The sequence below is a fragment of the Dictyostelium discoideum genome (genome assembly GCF_000004695.1).
Source record: "Dictyostelium discoideum AX4 chromosome 3 chromosome, whole genome shotgun sequence".
In the NCBI taxonomy this organism is placed as follows: domain Eukaryota; phylum Evosea; class Eumycetozoa; order Dictyosteliales; family Dictyosteliaceae; genus Dictyostelium; species Dictyostelium discoideum.
In genome coordinates this window covers 4775998-4791483 of record NC_007089.4, presented here as the reverse complement: position 1 = coordinate 4791483, position 15486 = coordinate 4775998, and the positions used below count along the sequence as shown (strand labels likewise).

The 15486-nt window shown below is 23.5% G+C and overlaps 4 protein-coding genes across 4 annotated transcripts; 1 reads left to right on the top strand and 3 right to left on the bottom strand.

The window, feature by feature from the left end:
* Nucleotides 1-707: 707 nt before the first annotated feature.
* On the top strand, nucleotides 708-2129 carry DDB_G0281665 (hypothetical protein; the record flags this gene model as incomplete). Its single annotated transcript, XM_635475.1, has 1 exon — nucleotides 708-2129. One exon carries the CDS (start codon nucleotides 708-710, stop codon nucleotides 2127-2129), a length of 1422 nt encoding a protein of 473 aa, XP_640567.1.
* A 135-nt stretch (nucleotides 2130-2264) lies between these two features.
* aprA (PhoPQ-activated pathogenicity-related protein) lies at nucleotides 2265-4347 on the bottom strand (the record flags this gene model as incomplete). The annotated part of the gene is made up of 6 exons (XM_635474.1): nucleotides 2265-3043; nucleotides 3129-3396; nucleotides 3487-3608; nucleotides 3717-3875; nucleotides 3957-4021; nucleotides 4256-4347. The coding sequence occupies 6 exons, from the start codon at nucleotides 4345-4347 to the stop codon at nucleotides 2265-2267; spliced, it is 1485 nt and encodes a 494-aa protein (XP_640566.1).
* Nucleotides 4348-5406: 1059 nt separating this feature from the next.
* On the bottom strand, nucleotides 5407-7017 carry gtaI (GATA zinc finger domain-containing protein 9; the record flags this gene model as incomplete). Its single annotated transcript, XM_635473.1, has 1 exon — nucleotides 5407-7017. The coding sequence occupies one exon, from the start codon at nucleotides 7015-7017 to the stop codon at nucleotides 5407-5409; it is 1611 nt and encodes a 536-aa protein (XP_640565.1).
* A 2940-nt stretch (nucleotides 7018-9957) lies between these two features.
* Nucleotides 9958-14116, bottom strand: drkD (leucine-rich repeat-containing protein; the record flags this gene model as incomplete). The annotated part of the gene is made up of 2 exons (XM_635472.1): nucleotides 9958-13403; nucleotides 13696-14116. The coding sequence occupies 2 exons, from the start codon at nucleotides 14114-14116 to the stop codon at nucleotides 9958-9960; spliced, it is 3867 nt and encodes a 1288-aa protein (XP_640564.1).
* Between the last annotated feature and the right edge of the window lie 1370 nt (nucleotides 14117-15486).

The window sequence follows — 15486 nt, the reverse complement described above, 5'->3', positions numbered from 1 at the left end:
ATAGTTGTAGTGTGAAATTATTTATTTAATTGAAAAAAAAAAAAAATAAAAAAAAAATTAAAAAATAATAATGAAAATTGTGTGTGATAATAATTATAATAACTAAAGCACTTTTAATTATTAATATTACAAAATGGCACTATAACAACAATTATTATATATTATTTATTTAATATTAAAAAAAAAAAAAAAAAAGGAATAAAAAGGTGAAAAAAAAAAAAAAATATGAAAATAAAAAGGTGAAAAAAAAAAAAAAATATGAAAATAAAAAGGTGAAAAAAAAAAATAAAAATAAAAAATAAAAATCAAAAAAAAAAAATCCAAAACTGGTGGTTATGGTGACTTAATATGCGTTAAAAAAGACGTTACTTTTTTTTTAAAAAAATTAAAAAAAAAAAAAGAAATCGATTAAAAAATAATTTTGACCAGCTGGTGGGGAGTGAATATTTTTATAGAACCAAATAGGTTCTTAAAAATAGTTATTTTTACCCTTGTTTTTTTGATTTCCAAATTTAAATTTTTTTTTTTTTATTTTTTTCCTAAAATAATAAAAATAAGAAATTATTTAAATAACCCAAAAAAAAAAAAAAAAAAAAAAAAATTAAGATATTTTTTCATCATTTTTTCTTTTTTTTTTTCTTTTTTATTATCAAAAATTAATTTTTTTTTTTTTTTTTTTTTTTTTTTTTAATGGTAAATTAAAAGTAATGACAAGATTAAATAATTTTATATTTTCAGATTTATTAATATTTCTTTTAAAAGATTTAAATATTAAAGAAATTCTTAATTATTCATTAATATCAAAACAAACATTTAAAATAATACAAAATATTTTAACATTTAATAGTAAAGAAATAAATTTGATCATATCATATGAATCATTTATATCATATATTTTTAATGATAATCATTACGAAAATAATAATAATAATAATAATGATAGTATTAAATTAATAAATTATAAAAATATTGAATATATTATATGTAAAACTGAAAAAGATCAAATTTACCCAATTCTACCAACAGAAATCAAAGAAAAATGTAAAAATTTAAAAAGAATTCATTTTATGAATCTAATAGATTCAATGTACTATACTGGATCAATTTATTCAAATTCCCATGTACACGAACAACATAAACCAATTCAATATAGTTTTGAAAGAGTAAGATTAATGTGGGAACTTGGACATCGTCCTGGTCCTCCAATATCAAATAAAAAAGAATTATCAGAGTATAGTTATGAACAACATCAAATCTATCAATATTCATTTCAAATTCTTCAGCATTATAAACCAACCAAAATGTATTTAATTTCAAATGATGATGATTATGGTTTTGATTTATTAAGAATTAATAATATACTAAATGAAAGTTCATCATCATCATCATCCTCCTCCTCCTCTTCTTCTTTTACTGGTAATTATAATCAAAATAATTTACCATTTTCAACAAAGACAATTAAATTTTCAAATCAAAATACACCATGTTCATTTATTAAATGTTTATTAGACAATTCAGAAAATAATTATGATAATATTAAATCAATTAGTATTAGATTATGTAATGTTGATGAAGAAGATACTAAAATTAAAGATGAACCAATTTCTAATCAACTATTTTTAAAAACATTTTCAAATTTATCAAAAAACAAATCAATAAAAAGATTATTATTTTATCCAAGACTTCCAGAACCTGATGAAAAGGAAATTGATTTCTTGGAAAACCTAATCCATTGTTTAAAAGGTAATAAACATATCAATACTTTAGGTTTAGTAAATTATAACATTGAAAATGATAATGATTTATCAATATTAAATCAATTAATTGATACAACATCATTTCCAATTATAAATACACTATATTGTAATAGTGAATCAATAGAGAAAATTTCATTACATTTAAATAGAAATGAAAATATAAATACTTTAAAAATTCATATTTCAAATTATATCCCTTTTAAAGAATTTGAAAACTTTTTAATTTCAAATCAATCAAAACATTTAAAAACTATAAAAATATTATACAATTGTTATTTTTCATTTGAAAAAGAAATTGACCAATTCAAAGAAATATTCTTAAAAAATAATAAAAATTTAAATTTAAAAAATTTATTCTTAAGAAAAAATTAAAATATTAAAAATAATAAAAATAAAATAAAAAAAATTTGGTATTTATATATATATATTCACAAACACATTGATTTTTTTTTTTTTTTTTTTTTTTTTTTTTTATTTATTTATTTTTTTTTTTTTTATTTTTTATATTTATAAAGTTGCAGTTGAACTAGCACTATCACCTTGACTACCATCACCACATGCATTATATTCAGAGCATGAACCGAATGGTAAAGTATTTGGTACAATGGCAACTTCAGAAGTGAATTTAAGAGTATATTCATCATCGATTGAATTTTTAGCATATAAATATTCAGCTTCAAGGAAGAAAGCTCTCCAACCAGCATCTGGTTTTGATAAAGTGATTGAATATACACCAGTGGAAGTTGGAGTAATATCAGAAGGATCCCAAATGATGAATTGAATACATTTGGTGATATCCATACATGTGATGATACGGAAATCTCTTCTGGTTGTACTTTCAGTTACTGCTGTCCAAACTTTAACTTTGTATGGAATGATACCACCTTCTGGTACTGTTAAAACGATTGTACCACTATTTAAATCTTCAGAGTAGGTAATATCCCATGTAAAAGTTGGACGTGGTTGATTTGTAATTAATAATCTAACAAATGTAACAATCGATAAAATGATATCAATTTGATGACCCATTAAAGAGTGTTCAGCATTTGGTACGATTCTAAGATGTTTCTCTGGTGTTGCTGTTAAATTATTCCAAAAGAATTGTGGTGAATCTGGAAGGAAAAATTCATCATCACTTGATGCAATTGCATAAATTGGCATTGTATATCTATCACGATAACTAAATGGATCAACAATTGCTGCTAATTCTACCATTTGTGGTCCATTCAAATAATCCATAACACCTTGGCCTGTATAATCATTTAATGCGAAACTCCATTCACCATCTAAAAAAAAAAAATAAAAAAAAAAATTAATAAAAAAAAAAATAAAAATTGGAAAAAACTGGATTATATATTAAAAAATACATACATGCATAAAATTGATGACCCATATTTGGAATCATATTTAAAATTGGCATAACAATTGGAACGATTGCAATAATTCTTGGATCAACTACACCAGCAAGCCAAGTTGTCCAACCTCTCTTTGATGCACCAGCAATAACAAAGTTTTCACTATTGTAACCAATGGTTTTACCAAATTCTTGAACTGCATCCATACATTTAACAACAGCTTTAGTCATTGGTAATCTTGCTAACCAAAGTGGTTCACTTGTATTTCCTAAAAATTGTCTCCACTAAATTTTATTATTATATTAATTTAAAATTAGGGTTGTTGTTTTTGATTTTAATAATAATCAATTAAATTAAATTAAACAAAACCTTACAGTATAAGCAACGAGATCATCTTCAAATCTTTGAACACCATCATTATTGAAAATGATTGGTTGATTTGGAATTTGAGTTAAACCAACACTAACTGAACCAGATGAAAGACAAACAATTTCAACTTTTATAAAAAAAAAATAAAAAATAAAAAATAAAAAATAATTAATTTTTATCCAATAATTATTTTAGTACTATTTAAACAATTAATTATAATTGAAATTAATCTTACTTGTTTGATCCATTGAACCTGGTACTTTCCAGTTATCATTTGAACCACCATCAACATATATAAATGTAGTTGTAGTTGTAACACCTTTTGGTACACAAATTGAAACCCAATGTTTCCAAACTGGCCAATCTGATTTTTCAGCCATCCATGTTTGTGATGCTAAAAAATAAAATAAAAGTTAATCAATATTTTTTTTTTTTAATTTTATTTTTATTTTTTTTTAAAAAATAAAAAACATACTCAACTCTAAAATGTAACCTGTAAAAGTTTCATATTCAATTGTATTATTTAATGTCCACTTGTAGCTAAATTGTTATTTGAAAAAAAAAAAAAATTAAAAAAATGAAAAAAATCTGTTATTATTTGAAAAAAAAAAAAAAAAAAAAAAAAAAAAAAACAATTATAATAAAGTCGTTTGATTTGATATTTGCTGAAATATATATATATCTGTTTATTTTAATTATTATAAACAAAAAACAAAAAACAAAAATAAAAAAAATAAAAATAATAAAAAAAATATTTAGTTTTGATCAACATACGTATCGTCAGGAGCATTGACATAATCATCCAATGGAGTTGAAAAGATTGAAGCAACCAATGATAATAACAATAAAATTAATAATTTTGACATGGTTTTTTACCAATCTTTTATTATAATAATATTTGATTATTATTAATTAATTTTTAATTACAATAAATAAAAAATGGAAATTTAAAAAAAAAAAAAAAAAAAAAAAAAAAAATTAAAAAAAAAAAAAAAAAATTAAGATCTTTTTTTTTTGAAAGGGCTTTAAGAAAAAAAAAAAAAAAAAAAAAAAAAAAAAAAAAATAAAATAAAATAAAACGTCTTTTTGACCATGGGAAACAACAAATTTTCGAAAAAATGAATAGAAAATTCAAAAAAGATATTTCCAATTTTTAATTTTTTTTTTTTTTTATTTTTTATCAATTTTTTATCCAAGCTGGTACTGCAAAGAAACAATCAGAAAAAAAAAAAATAAAATAAAAATAAAATAAAAAAAAAAAAAATAATGAAAATAAAAAAATAATTAAAATAATTTTAATTTGCCCANNATATACTCACTATTACCTTAATCATCTCAAATCTTCTTATTTTTATCTAATATTAGAAAAATTTTTAATTTGATAACCAAAGAGTCAATATTTTATTATAATATTATTTTGTTGGTTACTAAAACCAAAATAAAAAAAAAAATTGTTTTCTTTTAAAATATAATTTTTTTTTTTTACCAAACTTTTTTAAAATTTAAAATCTACTTAAATCCAAAATAATCGAATATAAAAAATAAATAAATAAAATAAAAAGATATAATATTTTAATAAACACTTATTTTTTTAATAATTACATGGGGGTTTTTTTTTTTTTTTTTTTAATTTTTATTTTAAAAGTAAATTGGTTGGCGAATATTGTGTAAATTAATTTGTTTTTTTTAATTACAAGATAAAGTTTGTTTCAATATAATTAAAGTAAATTGATAAATAATTATTGAATGAATTTTTTTTTTTTTTTTGAAACAAAAATTTTGGAAATAAAATTATTGGTTGAAATTGAATGAAATTTGAAATAAATGGTTGAATGAAAATAATAATAATAATATTTTTTTTTTTTTTTTTTTTTTTTTTTTTTAAAAAAAAAAATAGTTGTTTTAATAATATTTCAGTTTTGTTTTTAATCGGAAGGGTTTAAAATTTCAGATAATTCAAAGGTTCTAGATAATTCAGGTACTGCCATATTTTCTCTTTTAACCAATTTTGAGTAATGGAGACCACATGCATTGCAAAGTGATTTACGACCATCGGGACCTCTTCTCCATTCTGGTGTATCAGTGGTACCACAATGTCTACAGAATAAAGAGGTATGGTTCTTTCTTCTTTTAGTTGGCCTGTTTTCTTTGGAGGTTTTGCAGGCGTGATATTGTCTTGGTCTTAATAAAGGTGGCAAATGGATTTGACCTTCTAAAATTGCTTTTTCAGCAGAATCGATATTGGCACCAGGCGGACATTGAATGCCCGAGCTAATATTGAGACTGTTGCCATTGCCACCACTTACCCCAAGAGGAGAGTCTTGACTGTTATTCATTTCATTACCGGAATTATTTAAACCAGGACTTGATGAACCACACGAACTACCCAAAGTCGGACTTGGAGAGCGTTTATCCATAGAGAAAAGTGCCGGACTACTGAGATCTGGTACAACCTCTGCACGATTTCTCTTTATCTCTTCCAACCACGATGCATCCAAATCTTCATCACTTTGAACAAAACCACTAGCACCATTGTTGTTGTTATTATTGTTGTTGTTGTTGTTGTTATTGTTGTTACTATTGCTCCATTGTTGATAACCTCTCTTTCCCAATGATTTTCCTCCTGCTGCAGGTGGAGAATGAGGATAACCATCACCAACTCCACCATGTTGGTGATGGCGACTATTGTTGTCAGTCATTGAATTGCTATAGTGTAATTGATTTCCATTATTATCATAATGTAATACCACAACTCCACCACTACTTCCTCCTCCTCCTGCGCTAGAGCCATGATGATAATCCTTTTTATTCTTTTTAAATGCTGATCTTGATGATTTCTTGAGTGAGAAGCTTTTTCTGAATTTTTCACTCTCATCCAATAGAAGTGAAAATTTGGATTGTGGTGATCTAACGACCTCACCATCTTCACCATTGTCATCCTCTTCTGTTTCATAACAACAATCATCATCCTCTGATGAGAGACTTGATGATGAACGATCAATGTTGACTGAACGGACAACAATGGTCTTTTGTTTCTTTGAGAGATCAAAACGTGCAGATGTTGGGTCCAATAATAATAATTGACCTGCTACTCTTACACCTTCAACCAAGTTTTGAAGACTAACCTCATGCGATTTGATTGTATTCATGTACCATAAACCCATATCATCTGGCCATGAAATTTCAACGTTTTCAATTGCATCAGAACGAATCAATTGAATTAATTCCTTTGGGTTACGACATCCACAATGCTTTAAACATTGATCAATATCAATTACTTCAATATTTGAGTTATTGATTCCAGTGCTACCACTTAATGGATTGGTTGTTGTTGTTGTGGTAGTTGTTGTTGTGGTGGTGTTGTTGGTTGTTGCATTTGGATTATTAATACCATTACTACCTCCTAATGGTGTTGAAAATGATGATTGACAATTATTATTATTATTATTGTTATTGTTGATAAAATCTTTTGAAAAAGAGTGTGGTTGTTGCTGTTGCTGCAAACTTCCAGGATTGAAGAGTAAAAATGATGTCATTATTTTTAAATTTTTTTTTCTTTTTTTTTTTTTTATTTTTTTTGATTAGTTTTTGTTGATTTGATTTTATGAAATATTAACGTTTTCTTTGATTTTTTTTTTTTTTTTGTATACAATTTCTTTTGTGGCGTAGGTTTTTTTTTTTTTTTTATGTATAAAAAATTATATTGTTTTTTTTTATTCAAATATAAGTGTGTGTGTGTGTGTGTTTTTGAAAATAATAAATAATTAAAAAAAAAAAAAAAAATTAAAAAATTAAAAAAAAAAAATAAATAAAATAAAAATTGAAAAAATTGAAAATTTTATTTTTATTTGAAAAAAAAAGAAAATATATATTAGTAACTTTTAAGTTATGATTTAATAATTTTAAATAAAAATCAAAAAAAAAAAAAAAAAAATTTAATTAATTAAATAAATTATAACAATAAAAAAAATAGATAAATAAAAAATTCTAAAAATATTTTAATATTTTTTTATTTTTATTTTGGTTGTTATTTTTTTTTTTTTTTTTTTTATAAACAACCTCTTTTTCAACCACAATCACTTACACTGAGTTATAAATATTAATATATTTTTAAAAAAAAAAATAACATGGAGAAAAAAAGAAAAAAAAAAATAAAAAAAATTTTTTTAAATAAAATCAAAAAAAAAAGGAAAAAAAAAAAAAAATCAAAAAAAAATAAATTTAAATAATCAAAAAAAAAAAAAAAAAAAAAAATTTAAATTTAAAAAAAAAAAAAAACCACGCCGAAGTTTTTTGGGAGAGTAACTGTAACCCTTAACCAGATTGTTTTTTGGAAAAAATTTGTGTTTTTTTATATGTAATCCCAGACTTGAAAATTTTAAATTTTTTTTTTTTTTTTTTTTTTTTTTTTGTGTGGGAGTTATTATTATTAGTTGGTTGTTTCAATTGTGAGAATTTTATAAGGTTGAGTGTTTTTTTTTTTTTTTAATTGATTGATATAAAGTTATCTTATATTTGCCCTAATAATTTTTTTAATTTTAATTTCATTTTAACCCAAAAATTTTTTTCCACTTTTTTTTTTTTTTTTTTTTTTCTAAACAAATTTAATTTTATTTCCTTTTTTGAGGATTGAGTTTTTTTTTTTTTTTTTTTTTTTTTTTTTGGTGTGAAATTAAAATAAAATTATTTCTGATAGGTATGAAAAGGAAATTTTTTTTTTTTTATTTTTTTTTTTTTATTTTATTATTATTTTATTTTATTTTGGATTTGATTAGTGCTGTTGTTATTATTTAATTGAATTTAACTGTTCTTGTAGTTATTATTTATAAAGTAAGGAGGATCTGTATTTTTTGGATTTGGTTCTTAGCAAACCTCAAAAACTCCTTTTTTATGAAAAAAAAAAAAAAAAAATAGAATAAGTTAAAAAAAAAAAAGTAAAAAAAATGTTTTTTAAAAAAAAAAAAAAAAAAAATTGTTTTTTTTAAATATGTTTTTAAAACGGCACTGATATCGATAATTTAATAAATAAAAGGAAAAATAAACCAAAACAAAATTATTAATTATTTCCGAAAATGTAGCAATTGTTTTTTTTTTCTTTTTTCTCTTTTTTTTTTTTTTTAACCAAACCTTTTATTATTTTCTTGTTTAAATTTAAGATTATAAGAAAAAAAAATAAAAAAAAAAAGGAAAAATTAAATATAAAAATTAATAATATAAATTTTCTCACCTTAAATATTAAAAAGTCAAATGACAAGTTTCTTATTGAAATGATTAAAAAAAGTAATTTTGAAAAAAAAAAAAAAAAAAAAAAAAAAAAAAAAAAAAAAAAAAAAAAAAAAAATCTTTTTTTTTCGATATTTTCACTTTTTACACTACGTGGTACTGGTGGAAGTGTGGGGAAAAATAAAAAAGATATTTTTTTTTTTTTTTTTTTTTTTTTTTATTTTTTTTTTATTTTTTTTTATTTTTTTTATTTTCTAAATATGTGTCTATTAATTTTTAATAATTTTAATATTATTTGATTTTTTATTTTTTTATTTATTTCAATTTTGATTAGTAGTTTTATATAAAAAAGAGAATAAAGTCTTAATGAAATGTCGGCATACCATTTTTAAATAAATTACAAATGTTATCAAAAATAGTTTAAAAACTCAACAAAAAAGTAAAAAATTATTTGTTAGATTACATATTTACATAACCATAGTAATCGCCATATGATGTTTTGTTGTGGTTTATTTTTTGTGTGTAGGGGGGGGTTATTTTTATTTTTTTATTTTTTATTTTAATTGTTTTTTTTTCCAAAATAAAAATTTTCTAATAATTGTTGATTTCTTAAATCTTTTCATTCTTTCATGACATTCTATTTGACTATTAAAATTATTTTAAAATCTAATCGTTTTTCTTATTTTGGTTAAATCTATAATGATGCAATTTAAAAAAAAAAATAAAAAAATAAAAAATAAAAAAAAAAAGTATTATCATAAAATTAATATTAAAAGTAAAAATAAAAATAAAAATAAAAAAAATAAAAATTAAAGATAATCATTGTTATTTAAAACATGAAAGTCATATTGATTGTTTTAAAATTTTTTTATTTTTTTATTTTTTTATTTTTTTATTTTTTTTTGATTCAATATCTTTGATTTCTAATTTGTCATGAAAAAAGAATCTGATATTAATTAGCTTTAATGGGCAATAGAATCTATTGTGACTTTGTTATTAAAAACCATTTAAAAATAAAACAACTATTTGGCTTATAAAAATAAAAATAAAAATAAAAATAAAAATAGCAAATGAAAGATTTTTTTTTTTTTTTTTTTTAAATAAATTAATTTTATTTTGAAATGAATATATAATAGCTTTTAATTTATTTTTATTTTTTTTGTTTTTTTGTTATTGTTTATGAATATGTAAAAAGTTGGATATAACTTTTTTTTTTTTTTTTTTTTTTTTTTTTTTCTTATTTAATTTTTTTATTATTTCTTATCATTTATGTTCATTCTATAATTGTTTTCTTGTTGCATTGGTTGGATATCACTATTATTTGAATTGTTGAAGTTGTAATTTAATCTATTATCTATTGGTGACCCAGTTTGTTGTAGTTGTTGTTGCTGTTGTTGTTGTTGTTGTTGCTGCTGTTGCTGTTGTTGTTGTTGTTGTTGTTGTTGTTGTTGAAAATGTTGTTGGTGTTGTTGAAGTTGTTGTTGAAATTGTTGCTGTTGAAGTTGTTGTTGAAAATAAAAATTATTTGGATTATTTGGATGTGCTATTTGTTGTTGTAATTGTTGTTGTAATTTTTGTTGTTGCTCCAACTGTTGTTGTAAGTGTTGGAGTTGAGCTTGTTGTTGAACTTGTAGGAGTATTTGTTGTTCTAATAATTGTTGAGGTTGTTGTTGTGCCAATTGTTGTTGAATTGTTGTTGCCATATTTTGTGGTGGTTGTTTATTGGATGGATCTTTTTCAGGTGGGCCAACATAAGGTATTGGTCTACCTTGCGCTATTGATTCCTTCTTCTCTTTTTGAAATTCAGAGATCATTCCCTCCATAATTGGTAAAATCTCTGGAAAAGATGGACGATGAGTGGGATCGGTTTCCCAACATCTATTCATCAAGGCTGCATACTTTGGTGGACACCAAGCAGGCATTGGTAATCTTTCACCTCTATCGATTGATCTTACCACTTGCATTGTGTTCTTACCGGCATAGGGTATTAAACGAGTGAGTAACTCCCACAATACGATTGCATACGAGTAGACATCAGCCTTCTCGGTGTAACCCTCTTCAGCCAATACCTCTGGGGCAACCCAACCTGTTGTACCACACATGGTTTTTGCAAAAGTGTGTGATTTGACAGTTGCCAAACCAAAGTCTGCCACCTTTACTTGCCAACTGTCATCGACCAATAGGTTATCTGTTTTCAAATCTCTGTGAATGATAATTGGATTTCTTGAGTGAAGATAGGTCATACCACGTGCACAATCGAAACCCAATTGTAAACGTAGTCCCCAATCCATTTCTATCGATTCATCCAATAAAATGTTTGCCAATGAACCACGTGATAAATATTCTGTAACAATACAAGGTGATGATGGTTCAGTACAAGCACCCATAAATAAAACGATGTTTGGATGTCTTAATTTACACAATAAGTCCACCTCTTTTCTTAGATCACTAATAAGTTTTAAATTTACATTGTCATTAAAAAGCATTTTCACTGCTACTTCTGTTCCTCTCCATGAACCTCTAAAAACTTGACCATATCCACCTCTTCCAATTCTAGCACCAATTGCAATCTCTGAAAGTGGTACTTCCCATTCAAAAGGTTTTTCTACTTCAATTATCTTTGCCGGTATTGTTGGTACCGGAAATTGATGATCTTTATTTTGTTGAATATTATTATTGTTATTATTATTTACATGTGGTTGTTGTGGTGAACCATTTTGTTGTTGTTGTTGTTGCTGTTGTTGTTGTTGTTGTTGTTGTTGCTGTTGTTGTTGTTGTTGTTGTTGTTGTTGTTGTTGTTGTTGTTGTTGTTGTTGTTGTTGTTGTTGTTGTTGTTGTTGCTGTTGTTGATTGTTATTATGTTGAGGCGATGCTTGATTAAATTGTGTTACAGGTGACGGTGGATTATTAATTTGTTGAGTTGGTGATAATAATGAAATTTGTGAAATTCCATTTACAACTTGTTGACCACCTGTTAATACAGGTGATGTTGAAATTGGTGGGGTTGAAACGTTTGGTGATTGCTGTTGTTGTTGTTGTTGTTGTTGATCCCATCCTAAATGGGGTTGATTCAATAAAATAGAAGGTAAATTTAATGAAGGACCTGTTGGTGTATTTGGATTATTAAATTGTTGTTGTAAAAGTGAAGCTTCTTCCTCGAATTTGGTTGCCTTGGCATTTGCAATTTGCAATTCCTCTTCAAGTTGTTTCAATTTAAGTTCTGTTTCAATATGTTGTTTTTTAAAATCATCTAGATTCTCCTTCTTTCTTTTTTTAGTGTCAAGTTCTTTTTGTGCAAAAACTTGTGCTACTGCAATGGTTGAAGCTGTATCAATTGGTGGAAGTGCAGGGTTAACATGCGCTTTGTTGATGACTTTATCGTTCACCTTTTTATTGGGTGGTTTATAGCCACGAAGAAATGATAAGATTTCAGAGGGTGATTTCTTGAGAATTGCTTTATTCAATGGTAATCTATTACCTTCCAACCAAAGTACCTGTAAATGATTTGATTCCAACATATTTTGTGGTAATGATGAGAGTTGATTGTAACGAAGACGAAGCTCAACCAAGTTTGTCATTTGGTGGAGGTTTGTTTGTGGTGAAATATCTGTAATTTGATTGAAACTAAGATCCAAAGTTTTTAAACTCGTTAAACGATTGATTTCTTTTGGTACCACTTTAAAGTTATTATTATTCAAATAAAGTGTTGTAAGACGTGGTAATGAATAAAGTTCCTTTGGTAATGCTGTCAATTGATTATGATTCAAACGTAAACGTTTTAAATGTACCAATAATCCAATAGATTTTGATACCTTTTTCAATTGATTGGCTGATAGATCAAGATCACGTAATTCCAAGATTGACCAAACATCGGTTGGTATCACTTTTAACCAACAATTGCTAAGACTGAGTTTTGTTGATTTATTATTGGCAACCGTTTGAATTCTAAGTGGAACATCATATTCTTCATCGTCGTCATCCTCTTCTTCTCCTTCGCCATTGCCATTGTTAAAGATATGTTGTGGTGTTGATACTGTTGATTCATCCTTACTGTTATGCACCTTTTGTTGAAGATCACCAGAGTTTCTTGCTGACTCTGATTCTTTTTCATTGTCCGATTTATTTTGATCATCATCTGTACTTTGATGTTCATCATTCATAAATTGACCATGATTATCTTGATCGGATTGATGATCTTCATTATGACTACTGTGTGGGTCTTCTTCATCAGTTACCATCTTTCTACTATTAATTGGACTACCAGATTCATTGTTTGTAGTTTCATCAGAATTGGCCGATGTAATATGACCAAATGATGTACGATGATGAGGAGTTACCATTATTTCATAATTCTCACCTTCTTCACCATCACCATATTTATATTGTTCAATCTCTGCTTCTTCATGAAGCATCTTATCTCTTTCTTGTCTTTCTCTATTAAGTTCACCTTCAATTTCTTCTGGTTGTTGTTGTGGTTGTTGATTATCATTTGAATTTTTATTATTATTATTATTACTACTTGTTGTGCTATCTACGGAACTATTTAAAATTAAATTTGAATTATTATTTATTTTATTATTATTATTATTATTATTGTTATTATTATTATTATTATTATTACTATTATTGTTGTTATTACTGTTGCTGACATTAAAAATATTTAAACTAAGATCATTTTGTAATTGTGTTGGAGAAATATCTAACATCGCACAAAAAAAAAAAAAAAAAAAAAAAAAAAAAAAAAAAAAAAAAAAAAAAAAAAAATAATAAAAAAATAAAATGAAAAGAAAAAAAAAGAAAAGAAAAAGAAAATAAAAGAAAAAAAAAGAAAATAAAAAAAAAAAGAAAATAAAAAATAAAAAAATAAAAAAATAAAAGAAAAGAGAGAAAAAAAAAGGAAAAAAAAAGATAATTAGAATATTTTTTTTTTTTTTTTTTTTTTTTTTTTTTTTAACGTTTAAACATAAAAAAAAAAAAAATAATAAACATACTTAAACTAAATGAAGCTCTTTTTTGTGGATGATATTGAACCTCTACTTCACTGTCGTCTTGAGTATTCTTTCTCTTTTTTGATGGCTCAGCAGCCCCTGTCAACGAAGTATCCATGGGAAGAACTCTGCTCCCGGTGGTGTCTTTTTTTCTGTTTCCGAGTATATCTTCTTCATCATCTTCTGTTGAGGTGCTGTTGGCACTAGTTTTACTTGTGTCATTTGTAGTATTATTGTTGTTGGTGTTATTATTATTATTATTGTTGTTGTTGTTGTTGTTGTTGTTGTTGTTGTTATTGTTATTATTATTATTATTTTCAAAGTTTAGATTGTTATTAATATTATCGTTGATAATATTATTACTATCTAAACTGCTGTTGTTGTTGGTTTGTTTTGATTTATTGAATTGAAAAGATCCTTCCATCAAGCTCCTCCTACTTAACCTACGGTTATAACAACAGGTAAAATAAGGAGGTAAATTCTAAAATGAACTAGATAGGAACTTGAAAAAAATAAAAAAATAAAATACCCAAACTTTATTTGTTTTGGTGTATTTTATTACTATTTTTTTTTTTTTTAAAAAAATTCTAAATTTCTTTTGTATTATTGAGAGAGAGAGGATATGTGCGAATTATTAGCTCTCTAATTTTTTTTTTTTTTTTATTTATATTGTATGTGGTATGTATTTATATTACTATTATTATTATTGGAGTGTTATTGTGAATTTTTATTTTTTATATTATTATTTTATTTTCTATTCTTTTCTATTACTATTATTATTATTATTATTGTATACTACTATTACTTTTACTACTACTCCTTTCTTTAAAGTTTTTTTTTTTTTATTTTGTTTTTTTTTTTGGGGACAAACAAGGAGAAAAAAAAAAAAAAATTAATAAATAAAATATTAGCCGCTGCTATGTGTTGCTGCGTTGATGTTGCTGCGGTGATGTTATTAGTTTGATATTAATTTTCGGTTATGTTATGGTAGCAAGCCTAACTAAAGTTACTGCTAATAAATTTTATTATTGAAGTAGTGTGGCACAATATAACTAATAAAAAAAAAAAAAAACCCGAATTAATTTTTTTTTAAAATTTTTAAAATTTTTTTTTTTTTTTTTTTTTTGGAATTTTTTATTGGTATTATTTTTATTTTTATTTTTATTTTTATTTTTTTTATTCACTTATTTTATTATTTTTGTTATTTTGACTATATTTATAATATAAAATCCCTAAATATATCCTTTTTTTTTTTTATTTTTTTTTTTTCTCTGTTTTTTTTTTTATTTTTTTTATTGTTTTTTTTTTATTGTTATTGCTTTTTGATGGAAAAATTTTGAAAAAAAAAAAAAAACTGATTTTTATTTTTTTTTTTATTTTTTTATTTATTTTTTTTTAAAATATCTAATTTAATAAAGAAATCAAAAAAAAAAACCCATTTTTTCAATTATTTTAAAATTAATTTTTTTATTTTTAATTTAATTTTATTTTATTTTATTTTTTATTTTTCTATTCCAAAAGGATTTCACAATAGCATGCCTACCTTTTCAAATTTACTAATTGTTGTAACCCTTTTTTTTTTTGTTTTTTTTTTTTTCCTTCCAATAATTTTTTTTTTTTTTTTTTTTTTAATTATTTACTTTTTTATTTTTTAGTTTGTTTATTTTTATTAAATATTTAGTACAATGGAGTTTTAAATTGGATTAATGTGATTATCGATTGACAAACATAATATATATTTTTTTTATTATCTATTTGATTTTTTTTTTATTTTTTTCCAATTTTTTTTTTTTT